The sequence below is a fragment of the Scyliorhinus canicula genome, chromosome 18, assembly GCF_902713615.1.
Source record: "Scyliorhinus canicula chromosome 18, sScyCan1.1, whole genome shotgun sequence".
In the NCBI taxonomy this organism is placed as follows: domain Eukaryota; kingdom Metazoa; phylum Chordata; class Chondrichthyes; order Carcharhiniformes; family Scyliorhinidae; genus Scyliorhinus; species Scyliorhinus canicula.
The window spans coordinates 37,068,981-37,094,531 of record NC_052163.1 but is presented as its reverse complement, the minus strand read 5'-3'; the positions used below and the strand labels follow the sequence as shown (position 1 = coordinate 37,094,531).

General features: G+C 47.4%; 1 protein-coding gene across 1 annotated transcript in view; it reads left to right on the top strand.

The window, feature by feature from the left end:
* The first annotated feature begins 1,998 nt into the window (after positions 1 to 1,998).
* The window catches only part of LOC119953086 (septin-9-like), a 322,986-nt gene continuing 299,433 nt past the window's right edge, over positions 1,999 to 25,551 (top strand). Inside the window, exon 1 of the mRNA XM_038776914.1 lies at positions 1,999 to 2,198. Coding sequence (XP_038632842.1) covers positions 2,177 to 2,198 — 22 coding nt within the window. The 5' untranslated portion in view covers positions 1,999 to 2,176. The remainder of the gene's footprint in view (positions 2,199 to 25,551) is intronic.

Genomic DNA, 25,551 nt, shown 5'->3' with positions numbered 1-25,551 from the left:
TTGGCTGTTTGGGCTTCCTGGGTTAAGGGAGTGGCGCCGATGAGTCTATATCTGTATCTGATACCTGAGTACAAGTCTTTTGTTCTGGGGAAATGGGCCATTAGAATGCAAATCGGCTGGGGGTTTCGATCGTGTCTGGGTATCTAGTGGCAAATATACACTTAAGCTCTGAGTTCGCCTGGATCCTGCATTGGCCATATTTACACTTAAGGTCCGATGAATGGCATGCTCAGCCTCCGAGAAACATCCCGCTATCCAACGCCACTTTGCCCTTTTTGTTGGCCGAAGGGCGTTCCTTCCCGACAAGGCCGCACTTAGAGTGATTTCCTGCTGGGGTGCTTGAAAGGCTCTGCGCAGATCGGGAGCAATTTCAATCAGCAACTCCGATGTTTCCAGCCCCCACCACCACTTTCAGGCTCCCGCCCTGTGTTTTTGACCCTCCCTTACCCGCCGACCTTGGGGAGGCCCCTGAAAACCACCCCCCCTCCTCCTCTCTACTTGGTCACGGCCTTCCCAGCCTGACCCCTGCCAGTGCCAACCTGGCACCTGGATGCCTTGACTGCTACCTTGACAGTGCCCCTGGCACCCTGGTATTTCCACCTGGGTAGCATTGCCAAGATGCCAGGCTGGCAATGCCAAAGCGCCACCCTGCCCTGTCACCGACCACCCGGTGGTCTCCAATGGGCTGGGAGATGCCCCCGCCCCCAGGTCCATTACACCAGGTCTACATTTGTGTGGACCAGTACTAAATGGCACCCTACCACGATCTCCCAGGTGAATATCAGGCGCCAGGTGAATCCAGCATCCGGGTAGTTAAATGAACTGTTCAGCTCATATTTAAATATTCAGATCTGGATCTCATCCAACAAGGGCGAGATCAGATCATGCCAGGTGAAAGGAGTCAAGTGACTTGCACGAGGTTTTGCACCCAACACAAAGCTCAATTTGAACCTCATAGCTCTATTCATCCCATGTGCCCGGATCACACCTGGCGCAACGGGGTCACTGAATTGCGCCCTATAAAATCACGTCAAAATGGCATTGAGCTGTTTCCCTCCAAAACCATAAAATAGGGAAGTATATTTAGCATGCTTAAGTTTTTCCTCAAATGAGAAAGTCGCAAAATTATGCATGGGATTGTGTTATTAATAAAGAGCAAATGCAGAGCTGAATGAGCTTTGATATGATTTAACAAGAAACCATTTAGTTCTGTTTATCTTAGAGTGCATTGAATAGAACCAGCTCAAGCAGCTTAGCTTTACCACCTTGTGGAAAAGGAATAAAAGTGCCTTGAACACCTGCTTCTCGTGCATTGTAACAGGACTGGACAAAGCACAAAACAAGATACTTGTTTGGCTGAGCCTGTATCACATGTAAAGAATCTGAGTTTGATTTTTATAAATTGTGTGTAGCAAATTAACTGAGCTGTGAAAGTGTCACTTGACCCTTCCACAGGGATGATGCCTGGAATGCAGTAATTAGATCTCATTTGTTCTGCGACTACAATTAATCCAAGGAGTGAAAGTCTTCAAATAATGAAGGAGGTCCCCTCAGTGCACAGAATGAGTGGAATCTCATTCATTCACTCTGCTTGGCATTAATGCGTTTGAATGTGAAACAGTTTGTATTGTTATCTTGCAGTTTTAGTTGGGAGCTGTAATGTACTTTGAACAGTGAATTTCCCCTACAGTCCACGTAACAGTACTAAATGAGCTGCACCATGCCAGCAGGGTGGGGAGGGTGCTTTTTCTTTTTACACACCAGAAAAAATGTTAATTCTCTTGATGACGTACATATAACATATAATTACATCAAATAAACATGTAGGCCTTTCAAGAAGTGTTACTTAAACCCATAACCATGACTAAGAGTTTAAAAAAAAGTCACACTCGAGGACAAACAAGTTCTGTGATTTCCCCAGTGCTTTTGCTTAGTTGGGCAAGGCCAAAGATGTCTAAGTTCATCTGATTAGAAAAGGTGTGTACCAATTAATGGGAGTGTTTCATGAGCAGTTGGACGGTGTGCAAGAAAGCTCAAGTTACTGGTTCTGTGAATGAAAGCCTGTGAAGCTAAGTCTGCTCCCTGTGATATTGGATGTTTTTGATTACTGAGCACTGTGGAAGTAACTCAACCTAATCCTGAAGGGTGTGCTTCCTATGCAATTTTGAAAACAGCCATGAAGAAAACATCTTTTTCAGGTGAGTCCTTCCACAGGCTTTGCTTGTCTCCACGAACTGAATATTTTGGTGAGAGAGATGATCCATTTTCAAAGCACTGCTGTAAAGTCCTGAAAACTTTTTTTGGCAATATCAATTAATTGCAGGGAATTAATTAATGAGTTTGCCTCCTTGAAAATAGTTAAAGAGTAAAGCAGTTACTTCTCTTGGGAACCCTATGAACATTGCAGTAGGTCATGCCTCCCGTACAAAAAGCTCTGTAAAATTTTAACTAAAATAGGTAATGACTAAACATTCATATCAACTTTCCGTTTGGCCTCTGATGACTAATTGTAAAGTCTGTTAACATTACAATGCCCATTCCAGTTTGTGCAAGGAGCTGTTTTAAACAACTAAGCAGCAGCTGGATTGCAGGACCTCGATATGAGCCAAAATGTATATTTTCCATGGCTGTAAATTTGTTTTGTAAAGTAAATAAAGGAAGCAGGATGTCATAGCAGTGTTATAATTGCTAAGAGCACTCACTGGTAGTAGAGTTCTACAGTTTTTTTTTCTACTTTGTTTTTCTAAGGCAGTACATTTTCTGCTCTTTCTATCTTCTGGGGTTTTTTTGTGTTTGCTCAGGCAGGACAGGAGCTGCACCCTGCTTGTACAGTAACATCAGTTTTTTTTTAATATAAACATTAATGCATTCCAGACAGTTTTCTGGATGTATGTGTAACATGAAACGCATTCCCCGCCTTCTGTTTCTCTTAATTAAATCAGCTATTTTCGAATAGGACTGAGCAACTACGGACTGATCTACGTTGCAAACGCTTATTTGCTTATTTTTTTCAAACCCTTAAAAGTTGGCACTGCCTCTATCGTTCTTTCAGCTGTTGTGCTATTTTATTTGACAAACACTCTGGACTCTGGCAAAATAAATCTGAGAGACGGCTGGATTTCATGGAGCTATAACATTGGCGGTTTGAAAGTTGTGTCTTGCTGTAACTTTTGGGTATTTGACTGTTGCCAAGAGATTATAAATACAGATTACTTTTTTTGTTAGTTCATTTTATTGGATGTGAAATGGTTTGCAGAGTTCCATCATGTTGCTCACCCCTCCACCCAATCCCCTTCCACCAACACCACAAAAAATCTCTCTGGTGGTATACCCTTTGGGTTACTTAAGGTCCCAATTTTCAATAGCCTTTTAAATTTTGAGTAAAACCTAATAATCACAATTTTCTTGAAGTATGCCTTTTATCATCTTTCACATTTTAGGTTCTGAATTCTGCACAAGACATATGTGTGCATATCTATATGTTTATATATCTTACTGGAAAGTCATGTTGCAGTATGTGAAGCATATTTTCCTCGTGTAACTTTAAAAGTACCCCAGAAGAAGTTATTGGCTCCTAGGTTTTTTGACAGGGAAACTTGTGCGATTATGATTTGTTTGGCAGCCAGCTAAAAATATATGGCTTGGAAGATTTTATCCCATATATCGAAATTCCACAGCAGTCTCTTCATGTCTGGTTTCAGTTTGTAATACATGGTGTGTGAAAGATAAAGAATGTACAATATATGCATTGGCAATGCTAAAAAGACTGTGGTGACTATGTTGCTCTTTCTGTTACACAAAGATAGTTGTTTAAGTTTTCTTCCAGAGAATCCTGTAATATCTCAATAATTTCAATTGTGCTTATGATATTAAGTGTCAAAAGATGGAGTGTGTTATAAGACAGTCTCGTTGAGACCAGACTCCATTAATACTTGTAGTTTGACATTTTCCAAACTCATTGACTGTTGCAGACCCCTACGTGAGCATGCTCTCTTCAGGCTGTTGAGATGTGCCTGATCAGACAAATCCTCTTTCATTTGATAAATAGTTTTTCTGTAGATGCAAGTTAGGTTTGGTGCAATATTTAGTTGGTTTTTTGAAGCACCAATGCCAGAAGTTCACTGTACAATCTGCCTGCTGACTAGCAGAGACCCTTTCCAATCAATATTTAAAAACTCTTGCCTTATGTAAGAAAGCACAGTATATATTTTCAATTGTGTGTATATATGTCCTGGAATTCAGTGTGTCAAGTTAATCTTGAACCCAATTTTTATGTACTCCAGCTGTCCAATGAACTGAAAATAGTAAACCTCGTGTTGGCATTAACATTCCTCAGGTTGGAAAATGTGTGGGTGGGGCTCAGTGCCACACTTCCCCTTTTTTGATTGCAATCTACCTCCACCTCGAGCTGCAGTCTCACCCATAGTCAAAGCTTGCTGCCAATTGCTCTTAACGGAACAATGCTGCTCTTCGAGGTGTTGGGTGATGCTGCCACTTGTGGTACCGTATCACAGAAAGAGAAATTTTCTTCAGGGTAGAAGAAAAATCAAGAGGAGATATTTATGATTTGTGCCACATTGAAGAAATGTAGCTCTTGTCTTTTGCCCACTAACTCTGGGGAGAAAACGATTAGCAGAATGTGGCAGGTGGTCCATCCATCAACGCTTATTTTCTGACCCCAGCAAAGTTGGAATTTAACCCAGGTTGCTTTCACTTCCTTTGGTTTTGTAACCTTCCCACCATACCTGCTTCATCAGAAAACTTTGAGCGCTTAGGAAGGGACAATTAGGAAGGCTATGAAGGCCAGTAGGGTCACTTCCATCCACCTCCCTGGGCAAGCAAGCAGGATCACTGGGATATCTGGGACGAGGGAGTCATCTTCTGAGGAAAAACTGGGACAAGCTGGAGCTGTATCCACTGAAGGTTAGAAGATTCAGAGGAGATGAGGGGACTTCACGAGGCGGATGCTGAAAGCAGGCTTGCGCTTGTGGGAGAACTAGCGTGCAATTCAGCAGACATCAAATTAAGTCGAGTGCGTTTACCGGGGTGTTTCTCGGTGGCTGCAGTGCCTCGTAACATCCCACTATCCAACGGCACTTTGCTTTTTTTTCATCTTGGGGAGTTTCTCCCCACCGAGGTCGCACTTAGAGGGATTTCCTCCTGGTGAGCTGATTTTCACCGGCAGGAAAAGCTACTCTCCGATCGGAGCACCATTTGACCTGTTGCCCCGATCTCTTTTTTTTTTTTCCCTCTTTTCTCTTTCACCGCCCCCCCCCCCCCCCCCCCCCCCCCCCCAGCCTTGGGGAGGCGCCTAGAACCCACCCTCGATGCCCCCGGACCTGGACACGACCCCTGGCAGTGCTACCCAAGACACTCTGACAGTGCCAGGGTGGCATTGCATGGATGGCATTGCCAGGTTGGTAGTTCATGCCCAGGTGCTATGGGGATGCTCCAGCGTACCACTGTGCCCTGTCCCTGACCACCCAGGGGACACCAATGGCCTGAGGCCTCCCCCCCCCCCCCCCCCCCCCCCCCCAAGGTGCTGTTCATCATGCCTGGTCCACGTTTGTGGATCAGTACTAAACAATGCCCCCGGCAAAGTCGCCCAGGCTTGGCGATTGAGTGCCAGGTGAATCCAGTGGCTGGGCATTTAAATGAGCCTATTGGTTCATTTAAATATTCAGAACGTCATCTTGCCGAGAGAAGGAGAGATCCAGATCGTGCCGGGGGTAAAATCACAACACATCGGTGGAGCGAGTCCAGTGACTCGGGATTGGCCCTGTGCAGAGCCTGATTTGGGGTTCTTGCATCATTCACTAGTTGCAGTCAGGCCCAACAGGGTCGCTGACTGGAGTCCTAGAACTACGGGATGCAGTTTGAAAACAAGAGGCTGGATTCTCCACCGGCGGGATGCTCCATTTTGCCGGCAGCCTGAGGGTTTCTCGACGGCTTGGGGCTGCCACACAATGGGAAACCCAATTGACCAGCCGGCGTAACGGAGCATCCCGCCGGCGTGCTGAAACGGAAATGTGGCGCAGCGGGATGGAGAATCCAGCCCAGGGTCTCTCCCATTAAAATGGGATTAGAAGTCATTTTTACTCTGAAGGGCATTAATCTTTGGCATTCTCATTTCCGGAGAGCGATGATGGGAGGGACATTGAATATTTTTAAGGCAGCTGTAGATAGATTCTTGACTAACAAGACATTCAAAGCATTCAAAGGTTATCAGGGGTAGGCAGAGTATGGAGTTGAGGCCACAATCGGAGCAGACTTGAAGGGCCTTATAGTCTAGTTCTGCATGTTTGCATGTCCACTCTGCCTTCTCATTGTTATTGTTTCCACTTGCCATCATCCATTCATTACACTTCGAATTGAATTTGCCAAAATATGATGTAAAGTATATTCATTTTCTAAAAACAGTTCAATTATAGCAACTTGCCTTGTATTGTGCCTTTTTAATGTAGGAAGGCATTTTAATGTGTTTCACATAGGACTAGTAATAAGGAGAATAGTGTCCTTAAGCAGAAAATACTTTTTATTACAAAATCATTGTGATAAAATTGGTATTTGCAAACATCATCTTAATAATACACTGTAGAAAATGTTTTACTTGAATTTGAAATCACACTGATCACCAAACCCGGTCTTTTTTTTAAATGGCTGGAGTGGTCACATAATTGCTGTGACTACAAGAGCTGGTCAGACACAGGGAATTCTGCAACTAGGGACACTCCTCCTGACTCCCCAGATTTGTCCACCATCTATAATGAGTGTAATGGAATACTCTTCAATTGCCTGGATGAATGCAGCTCCAACAACATCCAGAACAAGGCTTAACTAATAATAATCTTTATTTTTGTCACAAGTAGGCTTCAGAAGTGAAGTTGTTAAAAATGAATTTAGAGTACCCAATTCTTCTTTTCCAATTAAGGGGCCATTTAGAGCGGCCAATCCAGTTACCCTGCGCACCTTTGGGTTGTGGGTGCGAAACCCACGCAAACACTGGGAGAATGTGCAAAATCCACACGGACAGTGACCCAGAGCCAGGATCGAACCTGGGACCTTGACGCTGTGAGGCTGAAGTGCTAACCACTGTGCCATTGTGCTGCCCACACTGCAGTCAAGTTAGGCATTGTATTCATCACCACCTTAAACATTCATCCCTTCCACCGTGACACACTGGCACTGTGGGGTGTTTCATTGACATAATGCACAACTTGCCAGGACTTCCCAAACCCATACCTCGATCACCTGGAAGGACAAGGGGAACAGATACATTGGGAACAACATTACCTCTTTGCACTCCCCAATTAACTTACATGCATGTTTCTTCATCATTGGGTTAAAATCATGGAATTCTCTACCTGCCTACGCTGAGATTACTTTCACCATATGGACTGCAGTGGTTCAAAAAGGTTGCTCGCCACCACCAACACTTCAAGGAGAACTAACAATGGACAATGAGGCATTGTCTGCAATGCTCAAGTACCATGAAAGCATTTTTTCAAAGTATGTGTATTGCCTTTCGTAGCTAGCAAAGAAGTTACCAGTGAATGGTGGATCAATTACTAATATCACACAGTGTGATTTCATTGAACAGCTAGTGTATGTACTGCTTATTTATAAAATGTAACACGAGTTGGGAAATATTATGCACTGAAGAGAAAGTTTTATGATCTGATTGCGAAACACATGTAATAATGTCATGTGGAATGTACAGTTGCTGCTCAGTTTAGTACCAGTACAGGCTTGATTGGTCAAATGGCCTCCTTCTGTACTGCATCATTCTGCATCATTATATGATAGGCCAGACCTTTGGGACAAACCACATTACCACTGTGAGTGGTAGAACTGAATAGTTTGTATTTGATCCTTGACAGATACAGGAGGCTGTCTGACAGGCCAGCAACTGTATCTAACATAATGCTGAGCAGGTAGCAGAGTATTTGGACAATCGTTGTACAATCAAACAGAGGTAATGTGGTTTCCCGAAAGAAAATCATGTTTGACAAATTTGTTCCCATTTTTGGGGGTGTAACAAATAGCGTGGACAAAGTGCAACCAATAGATGGACTTAGATTCCCAAACGGCATTTGGTAAAGCGCCACGTGAAATATTACTGCACAAGATTACAACTCTGGGTGTTGGGAGAGAGGGTGTACTGTGGGGTGGGGGTGGGGGGTGTTGTGTGGGGGGTGATATATGGATAGAGGATTGATTAACCAGATTCAGAGAGTGGGGATAAGTAGTGGATCATTTTCCGATTTGGAGAACTGTATCTAGTGGAATGGTGCAGGAATCATTGGGGGAAATGTATTGAGGTGAATAGAAAACTGGTTGGCAGAGAGGAAACAAAGAGTAGGAATTAATGGGTCCTTTTCAAATTGACAGGCAGTAACCAGTGGTGTAACATAGGTGATCGGTGCTGGGACCACAGCTATTCACAATATATATTGATGATTTGGATGAGATTTAATTCTCAAAGTTTGCAGATGATACTAAATTAGGTGGGAGGGTGAATTGAGTTGAGGATGCAGGGATCCGACAGCAAGACCTGGACAGGTTGGGCGATTGGGCAAACCAATGGCAGATGCAGTATAATTTGGATAAGTGTGAGGTTATTCCTTTTGGAAGCAGAAACAGGAAGGCAGATTACTACCTGAATGGTTGTAAATTGGGAGAGGGGAGTGTGCAGCGGGACCTGGGTGACCTGTGCACCATTCACTGAAGGTAAGCATGCAGGTGCAGCAGGCGGTGAAGAAGGATAATGGTATTTTGGCCTTCATTGCAAGAGGTTTCGAGTACAGAAGCAGGGATGTGTTGCTGAAATTATACAGGGCCTTGGTGAGGGCACACTTGGAGTATTGTGTGCAGTTTTGGTCTCCTTCTCTGAGGAAGGATGTTCTTGCTCTCAAGGGAGTGCAGTGAAGGTTTACCAGATTGATTCCAGGGATGGCGGGACTGTCATATGAGGAGAGATTGACTAGGTTGGATTAAATTTACTGGAGTTAAGAAGAATGAGGGGGGTAGACAGGGTGGATGCAGGGAAGATGTTACCAATGATGGGTGTGTCCAGAACAAGGGGTCACAGCCTGAGGATTCAGGGTAAACCATTTCGGACAGAGATAATGAGACATTTCTTCACCCAAAGAGTGATGAGCCTGTGGAATTCATTACCACAGGAAGTAGTTGACACTATAAAACTTTGAATATATTCAAGAGGCAGCTGGATATAGCACTTGGTGGGACCACACCTGGAGAATTGTTTACTTAAGGAGGGATATGCTTGCATTAGTAGCAGTTCATGGAAGGTTCAATCGGAATGAAGGCATTGTCTTATGTGAAATGATTGAGCTGGTTAAGCCGATGTGTACTGGTGCTCAGAAGAATGAGAGGGGATCTCATTGAAACATCAAGTCCTGCGGGGGGTTGAGTAGGTGGATGGCGTTGCCTCTCGAGGGGTGAACTATGGTCCAGAGTTTAAAAATAAGGGCGAGATCTCATTTTTAAATGGAGACGAGGATGAATTTCTTCTGTCAGAGGGGAAGGCTTTTGAATGACTTTCCCCAGAGCGTGGTGGAAGATGGGTCATTGAGAATATATTCAAGATTGAGTTGGACAGATTTTTGATCAACAAGAGAATCCGTGGTTATGAGGAACAGGCAGGAAAGTGGAGTGAAGGTCACAATGAGATCATCCACAATAGCAATGCAGGGTTGATCGGCCAAATGGCCCACTCCTGCTCCTCTTTCTTATGATCTTGTGCTGTTCCAGCCAACCGTGCATTATTAAGGTCTTTACCCGAGTCCTCTGGAGCAGAATTTGTCGGCAACCAGGGAGCCTTTACCTTGCCCTGGTTGCAGCCCATTTGTTCCCATGTGATTCACAAACCAATGCCAATTCTACACCAGCCTCCAAGGTATATGTAGTGCCAATATCAGAATTGATGGTTGTGAGTGTCAGAAGCGATGAGGACACTTAATGCTGTCCTGCTACTCTCTTGCTCTCACTCTCCTTAATGCTGCTGTGACTGGGCTGTCAGAAGTTTCTGTTAGAGGGACAGACTGCCTTTAAGAAGATCTGCCCCTCCTCCCCCACCACCACCACTGCTGAGAAGAATGAAGCAGCGTGGGACGTACCTGGCCACATTCTACAATTGTGTAGATGAGATGGATATATAAATTTCAAGTACTGCGCACCTTATGTGGAAGTAATGTGAGCAGATCACAATTCGTGACCACCGTACCTTTAAAAACTGGCGAGGACACTTTTCCCGTCCGAATCTTTAATCAGCCAGCACAATTGGACTGCGATTATAGAATGCAATTGTTTATTTTCTTTTGCATTAAAACTGTTTTTTGATATATTTCAGAATGGTAGCCTTGTGTAGTTCTATTAATACAGCTGAAAATAGACTTATCAGTTGAACATTTTTAATAAATGTCTACTCCAACACCTGTAAGTAATGTGACTTTACATAACTGGAATCACTTCAAAACTGTCCAGAACCATTTACTATTTATTTGGTGTACAGTAGTCGGTCTTCATAAAAACTTAATTTACAAAGTTTTCAAAAGGTACCAATATGTGCTTCTGTGCCAAAAAGGGTTTAATTTCAAGAGCCTCCTCGAAGGAGTGGAAACTCTTATTTTGAGTTGTGGTCTGACTAGTTTAGGGAGTGGGGCTGGCTTTCAGTGCAATACATTACAAACTGATCCAGAAGGTTGGAGAAAATGTTGTGCTGTGTGTAATTTACACTTGAAATTCCTCAATCTTTTTGGATTGTTTTGGACAAATGAAGCAGATGGAAACTTCAGGGCTGTGAGCACAAGATGGTCTCTAACCTGAAAGGTGACATAATGAAACATTTTGCATTGGGGAAGAAAACTCTCTATTTTAGATTTGATCGGGATGTTCAAAATCATGAGGAGGGGTGGACAGAGTCGATGGGGGGAAACTACTCCTGTTCAAAAAAGAATTGAATATGGGAGGACACCGATTTTAAAGTGATTTGCAAAAGAAGCAAATGCAATGTGAGAAAAAATGTTTTCACACTGTGAGTGGTTCAGATTTGGAATACACTGCCTGGATGTGTGGTGGAGGCAGATTCAATTAAGACATCTAAGAGGGCAATAGATGAGGAGTAGAGACAATGTGCAGGAGGATGGGGAGAAAGTGGGAGAATGACACCAGGTAAAATTCTCAGTTGGAGAGATGATGCAGATGTGATGGGCCAAATGGCGGCCTCCTGCACCATATCAACTCTTGTGATTCTGTAATAAATCTTGAGCACTTGATTATTAAATATTCAGATTTCCTGTCTTGCTTTACATGTACCATAATTGTTTAACCAAGAACATGGCAGAAATCAAAATCCAGTGACTGATTATTTCCTCAAATGCAATGGGCAGAATTCTCCCATCTGGGACTAAGTCCCGTGATGGGGATAGTAGTGTTTCCACTGGGAATTCCAAAACTACACCATAACTTCTGTCCCTGGTGTAATTAATTATGCATCAGTGGATTTTGCACCATCTTCTGGCAGGGTTGGTGGCAAGGTTCTCACCGTCATATCTGGGTGCCATATTAAAAAGGCACCTGACATCACTAACACGCAGCTGAAGGAAGATGATGGATGACCAGGAACACACTATAGCTTGAAGATGGACCTCCTCGATAACATTGAAGCAGGGAGAACCATCCGATGGATACCCCTGATCCACTGCTGTGGTATTTCAGGATCCAGGGTTGTGGCGGCTTCCATCCTGAACTCGAGGCAGTCCCAGGCGTTCTTAAATTAAATCCTGATTTCTACATGCCACATTGGTCCAGATATGCAATGCAGTAGTAGGACTTCCTGCTAGTGTCATAGAGAATTGGGCATGGGGGGCAAGATTTTAGTTGGGCCTTCATCTGCATCCTTCAGGATGCAAATCTGTTTCATGCCAGCATCCAGCATGATCCCCATACCTTCATGGCGGGCAGCATTGGAAGATCCCAATGTCCGGATTAGAGTGAATTTTGGGCCTCCCTTCAAATTATCTCTCCCCCCCCCCCCCCCCCCCCCCCCCTCACCATTGATTTTCTTTCCCCCCCCGCCCCCACCTGCCATTGACCCTTGACCCTATCAGCAGGGCGTGGGAGAATTCCGTCCAATTTATTTGTGATCATTTATGTCAACATAATTTATGTTTTAAATTATTATTCAGAGAAATGGCCTATGACTTTGTATTGAGTCATCTGCTGGAAAAGCAGATTATTGAAAATAAGTATTTCAATTAGTTTGCATGTTGTTTGGCTATCTCCATATTTTAAAACGTTACACACTTTGTCCTTCTCTGTACTGAATACACAGGGTTGTTATTTAGTTAACCAGGATTAAGGATCACCAATAAATCTCGCTAATTGAACCAATCATTACTCACTTTTCCTTCATCAATCATCTCTCCTGAGACTTGTTTAGTGTCTTCACCCTGTGACTGATTAGGCCTTTTATCTGTGTAGTAATTGTCCCTTGCCTTTTGATTTTGCACATTATGAACATCAGGTATCTTTCTTTGCCTGTATAAAATTGTCAGCTTTGTTATAACTGGTGACATTATGTTGTGTATTAGGACCCCAATCTCTCAAACTATTTGGAAAAAAAATTAACTCAATTATTTTTATTTGAAATAAAAAGATGTATATCCTTGTGTTCACTCATTGTTGCGCTGAATTATTCTTACTGAAATAGGCAATGGATCCATTCTAGGAGTGCTTATCTGAGTTGGTTGTGTTTTATTTGCATTTTTCAGTTGCCAATGTATTTTTGGACAGAGATTAATCTACTGGACCAGTTTTTATTTTAACCCTTTTATTGTAGAGTTAGCATCCTATAAACATCTCTCTAAGAGATATCATTGCTATTTAACAATTGGATGTTGCATTCCTGCTTTTCCCAATAAACTATAATGTGGGAAAAGAGACTTGTCTTCCATATTACACCAATGGTATATCAGTGGAACTGCTTGATTGCTGGATTTTATTTCACCCCCTCCCCGCCTAACCTATATGAAAAATGAATTTGATCTGGTTCAGTTTTAATACAACAACATTTGCTGGTTCAGATTAGTCAGTGACGCCTGGTGTATTGCAGCTTACCTGGCAAGCCCTTCTACCCCAAGTGGGGCCAGAACTGCAGCAGCGGCAATAGTCTTTCGCTGTGGAGCCATAACTAACTGCCTGAATGTCTCGAGTCCTAAGACGTTTCCTGCCCTCGTTGGGAGGTGGGGTGAGAGTAATGCTCTTCCCTTGCTAATTGCCCTCTTGAGAATCTCTGATATAACTGAAGCTGGATGCACAGCAGATCTTCTAAACACTTTTCCTCATGGGTGTCTGTCTATAAGGAAGGCAAGGCAGGAAGTGTCTGCACATCACTTCTGGCACATTATTACATGGAACTAGAGATCATATGCTCCCAGGTTCAAATACCTAGCTCTGCTTTCAGTCATAACAAAAGCTTGCCAGTGATAATTGTTCCTAGCTAGCATGATACAAAACGTTTGCTTTCAATTGTTTCTCATTCCTGTTTATTTCATGGAGATGTTTCTATTCAGCAAGGATATTTTCTGATATAGTTTCTGTCCTAAATTTATTAGAGTATCGTTTGCATTCAAAAGTCCAATCCTTTATCTCTTTTTGAGTTAATCCCTTCCCTTCTCTGTTCCCCACCCCCATCCACAGTCCTCATCCTCTTCCTGTTTCTCTAACATATATCTATGGTGACCAGAGGGCAGCATCTTCTGTAAATGTCATGGTCCCTTCCTGCATAATGTAAGTATTGTTATCTAGGCCGAGATATCTTTTGGTCTCTTGCCCCTTAGATTACACATGAATAGTTTTTTTTTGTATTCCTTTAATAGACTTCCTACTTAAATGGCTAAACTTTACCACTCTCTCTCTGAATCACCTGGGATACTGATACTTGCTACTCTTTTCATACAACTCATTTCTGGTGGTTGCTGAATAATTCAAAGAATTGTTCAGAAACAAGTGTTTCTCATCCTTTGCTCATATTGGAGGGGAAGGACAACTGGATGATCTCATGAGTAAATGTGTAAACTGTTACACAATGAAAATGGCAGGAAATTTTCATGTACTTCACTGATTTCTGTGAAAAGACCTTCCTATGTGAGACTACAGCCAATCGGAGAAAAACATTGTCATGTTCTGTAAATGGGCCAATATGAATGATTCACTACAGAACATCTAGTTTAAATAATTTATTATGAAACAACTGCGTGGTAAAGATAACTGGAATAAATAAGTAACGAACACTAACTATTATAGAGGTACTGCAAAATACGCCTATCCACGAACACAACTTACTCCCCCAGGCACAGAGCCGCCTGGTAGACTTACACTGCCAGCTGCTGGTCGGAGGTCGTGTACTACATTATATACAGAATTGCTTTATGCATATCATCACACACACTTTCTTGGTTTGTTGGATTAAATTTACTGTGTTCTCGTGTTTAAATGTAAAATGAAATTATTGAACAGGATTTGCCTACGAGGGAGTACATCAAGCACTGATGGTTCAGGGCAGTTTTAAAATAGACGTTGACATTACTGAACTTGAAGCAAAGCATTGAAGTCACCATGGAAATTGCAACATTTAGATTCATACATGTTAAGTCCTCCAGGAACATTATATGCATCTAAAAGTGGATCCTACTCGCCACTGAAACCATTTCTGTCACACCCCCACTCGTCCATTCTACAACGGCTAATATCAACACTCCACATGTCTGGATTACCGTAAAAGATACTTTTTGGATGTCCACACAGGATGTCCACCACCCCCCCCCCCCCCCCCCCCCCCCCCTTACAGGCATTGGGTGAAACTTTCGTTTGGCTGTGGAGGTGAGACTTTACAATTTTCCTCCACTAGCCGACAGGCTGATCACCTGCCATGTTCCTGCCCTCAGGAAATTCTCCAAAGGAGTGGAGAAGGTTGATGGCAACCTACACTCAAGCGCTCGGTATTCAATGTGGCCAATTAAAGGTGTGTTTGAGTCGCACAGCACACAAAGACTCAAATATCCCACTCGGCCCCAAAATTAGGCCAGAAGACTGTCAAAGAGTGGAAGCAACCTTGTCAGCTGAATGTGTCCTGTACTGAGACTTCTGTTTGCGGCTATGCAGAGCTAAGCCGCACGTTCGGCAGCTCCCGCTAGGAACGGACTTTTGGGCTCTTTTTTTAGGGCCCCCAGCGGTACTTGATCGACGGTTCCCGACGTGAGAAGGTGTTTGCAGTGGATCCCCAGTGGTCTATGGTCTTGACCAGGAGTGGGGCCAGCAAAATAGCGGTGGCAGCGCCCAAGAAAAAGCCGGGGAAGAGAATCAAGATAGCGGCCGGCGGAGGCCTCGAGGAATGGAGGCAGTGGGCGCAGGTGCAGCAGGAGACTCTCCAGCGATGTTTTCAGGAGCTAAAAGTGGAGCTGCTAGACTCGCTGAAGGCGAATGCAGACAAGCTGCTGGCGGCGCAGGCAGCCCAGGGGGTGGAGATCCGGGAGCTCCGCCAACAAGCCTCCGAAAGAGAGGATGAGGCCGCAGCCCTCGCGGTAAAGGTGGAGATGCACAAGGCGCTCCATAAGAGGTGGCAGGAGCGGTTCGAGGAGATGGAGAACCGGTCGAGGTGGAAAAATTTGCGGATCCTGGGCCTCACGGAGGGGTCAGACCTGGGGGCCTATGTGGTCGTTTTGTTGAACTCGCTGATGGGAGCTGGGTCCTTCCAGGAGCCCCTGGAGCTGGAGGGGGCCCACAGAATGCTGGCCAGGAGGCCCAAGCCGAATGAGCCGCCACAGGCGGTGCTGGTGCGGTTCCACCGGTTCGCTGACCGAGTGTGTGTGCTTAGGTGGGCCAAAGAGCGGAGCAGCAAGTAGGAGAACACGGTAGTGTAGATCTACCAGGACTGGAGTGCAGAGGTGGGAGGCGTGGGCCTTTTGTGCAGACCGAGACGTTGGACTCTGACTGAGGGTCGGGGATTTGTAAATAACTTTGCTAACTTTTGGTGGGAACGGTCTCTGTGTTATGCTGTTTTAAGCTGGTTGTGTGGTGGTTCTTGGGTGGGTGGGGTGCTGTCTTCTTTTGCGTGGATGGGGTCGGGCAGAGGAAAAGCGCAGGCTTTTCTTCTGTTTCCCACGCTGAGGGTGGATGGGGGTGGGGTTGGAGCTGAGAAGTGCAGGCTTTTTTCCGCGGGGGGGGGAGGAGGGGGAGGGTCTACTGATGGGTCTGGGGGAGGAGAAGTAGTCCCACGTTGGGGGGGGGGGGGTCGGTGGTGTGGTGGGAGCTGCCGGGGTCAGCAGAAGTTAGCTGGCTCACGGGAGTGGGGGGGGGGGGGGGGGGGGTACCAGGTTGCTGCTGAAATGGCCAGGAAGGAGCTGGAGTATGTTGGGAGGCCGGGGTGGGGGTTTGCCGCCGTGGGGAACGGGCCGAGCGGGGGGGTGCTGGCCTAGGGTGGGCAGTGGGTGGGTTTTGGCTGGTCAGCAGGGGAGGGGGGCAGGGAGCCCTCTGATCCGGCTGATAACTTGGAATGTGAGGGGGCTGAATGGGCCGGTCAAACGGGCCCGTGTGTTTATGCACCTGAAGGGGCTGAAGGCGGACGTGGCTATGCTCCAGGAGACGCACCTGAAGGTGGCGGACCAGGTTAGACTGAGGAAGGGCTGGGTAGGCCAGGTGTTTCATTCGGGGCTGGATGCAAAAAATCGCGTGTGGCGATTCTGGTGGGAAAAAGGGTGTTGTTTTGAGGCGTCAAAGGTGGTGGCTGACAGTGGAGGGAGGTATGTGATGGTGAGCGGCAAGTTGCAAGGGGAGCGGGTGGTGCTGGTGAATGTCTATGCCCCAAATTGGGACGATGCGGGTTTTATGCGGCGCATGTTGGGCCGCATTCTGGATCTAGAGACGGGGGGGCCTGATACAGGGGGGGGACTTTAACACAGTGCTGGATCCCCCATTGGATCGATCTATGTCCAGGACGGGCAGGAGGCCCACGGCGGCTAAGGTGTTGAGAGGATTTATGGACCAGATGGGAGGGGTGGATCCTTGGAAGTTCACGGGGCCGAGGCCCAGGGAGTATTCATTTTTTTCCCCACGTGCATAAGGCCTATTCCTGGATCGTTTTTTTTTTTTTTTTTTTTTTTTTTTTTTCCTGAGCAGGGGGCTGATTTCGAGGGTGGAGTATGCCGAGTATTCGGCCATAGTCATTTCGGACCATGCCCCGCACTGGGTGGATCTTGGGCTGGGGGAGGAGAGGGGCCAGCGCCCGAACTGCTGGCGGATGAGAAGGTGGGAGGGCGGGTTCGGGGGTGTATCGAGAGGTACTTGGAGGCCAATGATAATGGGGAGGTCCGAGTGGGGATGGTTTGGGAGGCATTGAAGGCGGTGATTAGAGGGGAGTTGATTTCCATCCGAGCCCATAGGGAGAGGGGAGAGCAAAGAGAGAGGGAGAGGTTGGTGGGGGAGATGGTGAGGGTGGACAGGAGATACGCGGAGGGTCCGGAGGAGGGACTGTTGAGGGAGCGACATAACCTTCAGGCTAAGTTTGACATGCTGACCACCGGAAAGGCAGAAGCTCAGTGGAGGAAGGCACAGGTGGCGGTGTACGAATATGGGGAGAAGGCGAGTAGGATGCTGGCGCATCAGCAACGTAAGCGAGACGCGGCCAGGGAGATTGATGGAGTGACGGATGGGGAGGTAATGTGGTGCGAAGGGGGGTGGACATTAATGGGGTCTTCAGGGACTTTTATGGGGGGGGGGGGGGATGGAGCGCTTTTTGGATAGGCTGAGATTTCCGAAGGTAGAGGAGGGACAGGTGGAGGGGCTGCGGGTGCCGATTGAGCTGGAGGAGCTGGTCAAAGGGATAGGCAGCATGCAGTCGGGGAAGGCGCCGGGGCCGGATGGGTTTCCGGTCGAATTTTACTAAATGTATGCAGACCTGTTGGGCCCCCTGTTGGTTAGTACATTTAATGAGGCAAGGGAGGGGGGGGGCTTTGCCCCCCGACTATGTCACGGGCGCTGATTTCCTTGATCCTTAAACGGGACAAGGACCGCCTGCAGTGTGGATCATATAGGCTGATCTCGTTATTAAATGTGGATGCCAAGCTATTGGCGAAGATCTTGGCCACAAGGATAGAGGACTGTGTGCTGGGGGTCATTCATGAGGACCAGACGGGGTTTGTGAAGAGAAGGCAGCTGAACACCAATATACGTAGGCTTCTGAATGTTATAATGATGCCGGCGGTAGAAGGGGAGGCGGAGATAGTGGTAGCATTAGACGCGGAGAAGGCCTTTGATAGGGTTGAGTGGGGGTACTTGTGGGAGGTGCTGGAAAGGTTTGGGTTCAGGGAGGGGTTTGTCAGTTGGGTGAGGCTGCTATATGAGGCCCCGATGGCGAGCGTAGCCACAAATAGGAGGAGGTCGGAGTACTTTTGGTTGTACCGGGGGACGAGGCAGGGGTGTCCCCTGTCCCCTTTGCTCTTTGCGTTAGCAATTGAGCCCCTGGCCATGGCGTTGAGGGAGTCGAGGAATTGGAGGGGTCTGGTGTGGGGTGGGGAGGAGCACCGAGTGTCATTATATGCAGGTGACTTGTTGCTTCATGTGGCGGACCCAGTGGGGGGAGTGCCGGAGTTGATGCCGATCCTTAGGGAATTTGGGGGCTTTTCTGGGTACAAGCTTAACCTGGGTAAGAGTGAGCTGTTCGTCGTGCACCCGGGGATCAAGAGGCGGGGATTGATAGGCTCCCGCTGAAAAGGGCGGGGAGGAGCTTTCGGTACCTGGGAGTCTAGGTGGCTAGGAGCTGGGGGGCCCTTCACAAACTTAACCTCACTAGGCTGGTGGAGCAAATGGAGGAGGAGTTTAAAAGATGGGACATGTAGCCGCTGGCGGGCAGGGTGCAGTCCGTCAAGATGACGGTACTCCCAAGGTTTTTGTTTCTGTTACAGTGCCTCCCCATCCTTATCCCGAAGGCCTTTTTTAGGAGGGTCAACAGGAGTATTATGGGATTTGTATGGGCGCATGGGACTCTTGAGGGTGAGAAGGGTGTTTTTGGAGCGGGGCAGGGATAGGGGGGGCTGGCGCTGCCCAACCTCTGTGGGTACTATTGGGCTGCGTAAGTGGGTAATGGACGGGGTAGGGGCAGCATGGAAGAGGATGGAGATGGCGTCCTGCGTGGACACGAGCCTGAAGGCGCTGGTAACGGCGCCGTTGCCGCTCCCTCCAACGAGGTATACCACAGGCCCGGTGGTGGTGGCTACCCTCAAAATTTGGGGGCAATGGATACGGCATAGGGGGGAGGTGGGGGGCTCGATGGAGTCCCCGATACGGGGGAACCACCGGTTTGTACCAGGGAGCATCGATGGCGGGTTTCTTGGCTGGCACAGCGTAGGTATTAGGAGGTTGAGGGACCTGTTTGTGGATGGGAGGTTTGCGAGCCTGGGTGAGCCAGGCGGCAGGTGGAGGGGTTCCCTCTTCTGCCCCCACGTGGGGTACGGGACAGGGTGCTCTCGGGGGTATGGGTTGGCGGGGGGTGGATTTCGGACATGTACCACGTCATGCAGGAGGTGGATGAGGCCTCTGTGGAGGAGCTGAAGGGTAAATGGGAGGAGGAGCTGGGTGAGGAGATTGAGGAGGGGACGTGGGCAGATGCCCTGGAAAGAGTGAATTCCTCCTCTTCCTGTGCGAGGCTTAGCCTCATACAGTTCAAGGTGCTGCACAGGGCCCACATGACCGGGACGAGGATGAGTAGGTTTTTCGGGGGCGAAGACAGGCGTTCTAGGTGCTCGGGGAGCCCAGTGAACCACGCCCATATGTTTTGGGTGTGCCCAGCGTTGGGGGAGTTTTGGAAGGGGGTAGCAAGGACGGTGTCTAGGGTGATAGGATCCAGGGTCAAGCCAGGCTGGGGACTCGCACTTTTTGGGGTTGCAGTGGAGCCTGGAGTGCAGAAGGCGAAAGAGGCCGGTGTTCTGGCCTTTGCGTCCCTAGTAGCCCGGCGGAGGATCTTGCTTCAATGGATGCGAGGCCCCCAAGCCTGGAGGCCTGGATCAATGATATGGCGGGGTTCATCAAATTGGAGAAGGTGAAATTTGCCCTGAGGGGATCAGTTCAGGGGTTCTTTAGGCGGTGGCGGCCTTTCCTGGACTTCCTGGCAGAACGGTAGGAAAATAGGCCGGCAGCAGCAGCAACCGGGGAGGGGGGGGGGGGTTCTTGTTGTTATTTTCTGTTTTTGATATGTTTTGGAAAATCTCAATAAAAATTATTTTAAAAAAAAATAAGAATGTGTCCTATACTTCATTCTGCTGGGAAGCCCCCACTCTGGCATTCACAATAGCTGTATGACCACAGCTGCGGTTGCTGAGGATTGGTTGCCCCACCAAGATGGTGGCCTGGCAATTGTGACCTCTGTCGTGTTCTTCACCCTGGGGTAACACGGACTGCAACTGGATGCAGTTGTACTTGAAAGTAGACTCCAAACTGTGATGTTAGTTCAAAAAGCTTTGTTGAACTTGTTAAGCAGTACACACTGTTCGCTGTGGGTTTGAAACTACTAATCTAAGCATGCTTATTATAACTAACTAGAGCAGACTAGCTTTGAGCCACCATGTAGAAGGTGCTCACTGATATATACACCCTGACTGTCACTACAGTTGGCACCAGTGGAAAGAGGCAGAGTGTTGATGCCTCCGTGTGTTTTTTTTATAGTGGGAGACCACCCTCTAGTGTTCTGCCTGGTGATTGGTTGTGTTCTGTCCTGTGTGTTGATTGGCTGTACTGGGTGTCTGTCACTGCCTGTATCTGTATCTCATTATGTGCATGAGTCCATATCATGACAACCTCTGATTTTAAAAGTTTGTAAAAGCTCTTCAGAGGATGCTTCCACCTTGAGAACACTTATTCTTTTCTCTCTCTCCTATGTTGGTGGGACTGCTGATCTATCGATATTGAGTGGTCATCTACTAGCCATCCAGCCTCAGGAGCCTGCCTTCTGTTGTAAAGAATTCAGGCCCGACTTGATAAAGGAATCGACAATGTGACTTGTCAATGTGTAACAAGTTGGCAAGATTTTTCAAGTATAAAACTTAGCAAAACTAGATAGTAACTTACAAGCTCAGACAGGCTTTATTTCCAATTTTAATCATGCACAGCGGAGCATGCTCGGACTCGTCACATGATCTTCTCTCGCTTGTAGTTTTGTCTTTTGATCCAGAGTGAGCCAGCCCTTTGTGAGGATCTCTTTCTCCACTGTAAAGATGGGGTGGAATTCTACAGCCCTGTCTTGGTGGGATGCGGGGCTATGAAATGTAGCAAGCCATTCAAAACTGCATTCGCTTCGACTCGATTGGAACATCCTACCGGCGCGAAGGGCCATGGATTCTTGGCTGTGCTCTTTTTTAGCTTGTTTGGATGTGAGGGTTCCCTTGTGCTTGAAACATTTCCCCCTGATGATTGGTTCTGAAGGTGCAGGGTAGTTCTGTGATCTAAGTTGCCTTATCTCTGTCCATGTGACTGACATTGTCATACTGTTACTTTATAAGGTACCTTGGGCCTGACTGCACAACCTTTCCATATATAGGGGGCGATTCGCTGAGCCCCGCGCCGGGTCGGAGAATCGCCGCAACGGCGCCACGATGCCGGCCCGCGATTCGACGAGGCGCGGAGAATCAACGCCATTTGCGCCGGCTGGAATCGGTGGGGCCGTCAATTTCTCCGGCCCGGATGCCGAGCGGCCGCGCCGATACGACAGATTCCCGCCTGCGCCGTTCACCCCTGGTCGCTGCTGGCGGGAACTCTGCGCGAACTGTCTGGGGGCAGCCTATGGGCAGGGAGGGGGGCTCCTTCACGGGGGTGGGGGGGGGGGCTTCTGATGGGGTCTGGCACCGATCGGCGGGCCGGCCTCTTTTCCCCCCCCCACCCAGTCTACTTTCTGGCACGGCCGGCCCCTGAACACCGACCTCATGTTAAGTCGGGGCTGGCGCGCCAAAGAAGTCCCCCGCGCATGCGCAGGTTAGCGTGGCCCAACTGCACATGCGTGGGATGGCGTGGCGCCCATTTGGCACCGTGAAAGGAAGTTGGAGTGGCGCGAACTGCTCCAGCGCCGTGCTGGCCCCCTATGGGGGCCAGAATCGGTCGTGCCCGGTTCGCGCCGTCCTAAACACTTGGGCTCCAAATTGGAGAATCGCCCCCATAGTTCATTGATTAACCTTGTCTCCTATGTCAAGAGTCCTGGGTATCCAAAGGTTAACACAAAGTCAACATAACTGCTCACCCTAATTGTATTATTAGGAAGCAATCATACTTTAGCAGTTGTAGTCAGTTACCTGAGTATCTTATTCTGACATGAATAGTTTAAAAATCATAAAACAAATCCCCATTAGCTACATTGGAGACCTCCATGTTTAAAAAATGGAATGTTGACATGTGTAAACGTGACTATAATTGAACATAAACTCTTTGAATGTGAACACAATTAGTACGATTGAGTACCAAGCATAATTCTCTTACACTGTCCTTTTAATTGGAGGGGCTTCTGGAATTGGCCCAATCGTGCTCTGGGTGTAGGAGCAGGTGTGGTTTCGTGACCTACATTTCCTCTCTCTCTGCTGGTGGTTTCAGACCTACAAACAAAAACCCAGCCCCTTGCCTTTTTCTGTTCTATTCCCTGCCGACAGGACTTACTTCAAAAACCTGCCTGCAGACTCATGACGGATGAAGGAAAGCTGATGAACTGAATGGACAGCCAGGTTATTGTGGAAATTGACCAGCACCAGAGCAAGATGGATAAGTTATTTTTTATTTCCCTAGACAACTATATGCATTAGATGTGTACCCAATTTATTTTCCCCCTCTTAAGTGCACCTTTTTAGGTGCAAAAGTTAATCCCTTGCAGGGAATATTTAATCGGGACACGTGATCTGCTAATAAGATGCAGACTTTGTGTTGCAGGTGAATGCAGCTATCCCTGCATCTTGTCCCTCCCCACAACCTCATTCCTGCACCTTGCTCTGATAAGGAACAGGGGTAGGCCATAGCAACTCCAAGCTTTCCTGTTCTCTTTGATTCTTTGCCCTGCTCTCTGGCGAGGCACAGTGCTATTTTGGAAGGATAACAAATGAAAGAGCAAACATCGAGGAACTGGGATTTTTGAGAGCTGATGATGGTTAACAAGCAACAAAGCCCTTTGGGAGCTGTGTGTGGGTATTGTGATTCTTGGTTCAACTCCTGACGTTTAAAGCTAATATTTTCCTCCCAGCGGCAAAGGTTCTGGCATTACAGAACGTCTGCCTGTTGTGCCAAAATGCTAGAGCTCTGATCCAATTTATTCGAGTTATGGCAGGAAGAAAAAGCATTGTCTCATATGCAGGGTGGGCTTTGACATGATCACCAGCGAGAGGAAGCCTACTCTGCAGAAGAGAGACGCTTTGCCAATGCTGCCGCACCGCAAGAGGTGGGGATGGTGTTTAATGTACAAAATCATCACAAAGGTTGGAACTTGCCTCCCACTGAAAATAGGGGCCCGGGGGGGGGGGGGGGGGGGGGGTCTACAGAAATTTGAGAATTGAAGGTACAAGGCAGAAAGGAGAAGAGCTAGCATAAAGACTTTCTCCTATGGGGTTGCCCCTCCCAGCATTAGTAACAGTATTTCCTAAGCCTACCAACATTTCCAGTGAGAACCCTGGGAGAGAGTGTTGACACACCTGAGGTAAGTGGGAAATCTCGACCCTGTCCCCACCACGCTGCCTCTTTCTATTAATGTTCAGAGTATAGGGTAGGAGTAGTGGTGAGATGGCTGTAGATCTTTCCGAATGCTCCTTACACCCTCAGATTCCAGTTTCACCTTCTCCCAGTTCCACCTAACCCCGTTTCCACTCAACTCCACAATGCACTCTCGCTCAACCTATGGAGGGTCCAACAAGGAATGGTGTCATGGTGGACCTAATTCTGGGGAATGAAACTGGCCAGGTGGTTGATGTGATGGTGTAGAGCATTTTAGTGATAGCAACCACAACGCGGTACAATTTAAGTTGGTTATGGACCAGGAAATAGACAAATTGCAGAAAAAGGTCTTTGATTGGGGGTGAGCAGAGTTTAGTAAAGTAAGGCAGGAATTGTAACAAGTTGCTAGTGGGGAGATTTACAGAAGAGAAGTGGGGGCTGAGGGGTGTGCAAAGAGGAAAAGGGGGGTTGGGTACAGGCCCAACATGTTCCCCCTCGACTAATAGGAAGGAGTAACAAGCCCAGAGGACCATGGATGAGCAGAAATAAGCAGGATACAATGAGAAGGAAGAGAGAGGCTTTTAATAAGTACAAGGAGAATAAATCAACAGATGCATTAGTGGAGGACAAAGTGCAGGATGGAACTTAAGAGAGCAATTAAGAGAGCAAAGAGGGGATATGAGAAATCTCTGGCTCCTAAAAGTAGGAAAAATCCCAAGATATTCTATAAGTATATCAATGGGAAGAGGAAAACTAGGGAAAATGTAGGGCCCACTATGGACCAAGGGTGGACATCTGTGGGTGGAGCAAGAGGACATTGGTCGGGTGTTACATGAATATTTCACATCTGTCTTCACCCAAAAGAAGGAGACGGAAGATAAGAAAATCTGGGAGAGAGACTGTGAGATTACTGAGGTGATGGCAGGCGGAAAACAGGAGAAATCTCTAGGTCTGGACGAATTGTGTCCCAGGTTGCTCTGGGAGGCGAGGGGGGAGATTGCAGGGGCCCTGATCCAAATTTTTAATTCTTCTATGGCCACGGGAGAGGTGTCAGAGAATGGGAGAACCAGCAATGTGATTCCACTATTTAAGAAAGGTTGTAGGGAATAAGATCGAGAACTACAGACCAGTGAGTCACACATAAGTAGTGGGGAAACTAATGGAAAAAATTCTGAAGGAGAGAATCTATCTCCACTTGCAGAGGCAAGGTTTGATCATGAATAGTCAGCATATCTTTGTCAGAGCGAGGTCATGCCTCGGAGGGGAGGGGGGGGGCATGGGCGTGACCCTGGGGGGTGGGGCCTTTCGCTGTGGCCTGGCCCCCGATATGGGCCTACTGGGCCAGCCTCTCTCGGGCTGGGTGCCTCTTTTGTTCCATGCCGGCCCCTGTAGCTCAATGCCATGTTGCGTCAGGGCCGGCAGGGAGAAGGGAGCCATTGCACATGCACGCATTGGCGCCGGTCCCACTGCGCATGCGCAGATCCGCGACGCCCATCTGACCCCGGGGATCGGCAGCTGGAGCGGCGTGGGTTGCTCCAGTGCCGTGCTGGCCCCCTGTAGGGGTCAGAAACGGTGCTCCTGAGGCCATGTTGACGCCGTCGAGAAACATGATGGCATTTATGACTGAGTCGATACTTAGCCTCAGGATCAGAGAATCCTGCCCAGTGTGTAGATGAGGGTAGTGCAGTTGATGTAGTTTACATGGATTTCAGCAAAACATTTGACAAGGTCCCACATGGGAGATTTATAAAAAAGGCAAATGCACATGGGACAGGGGAAATTGATAAGGGGGTTTCAAAG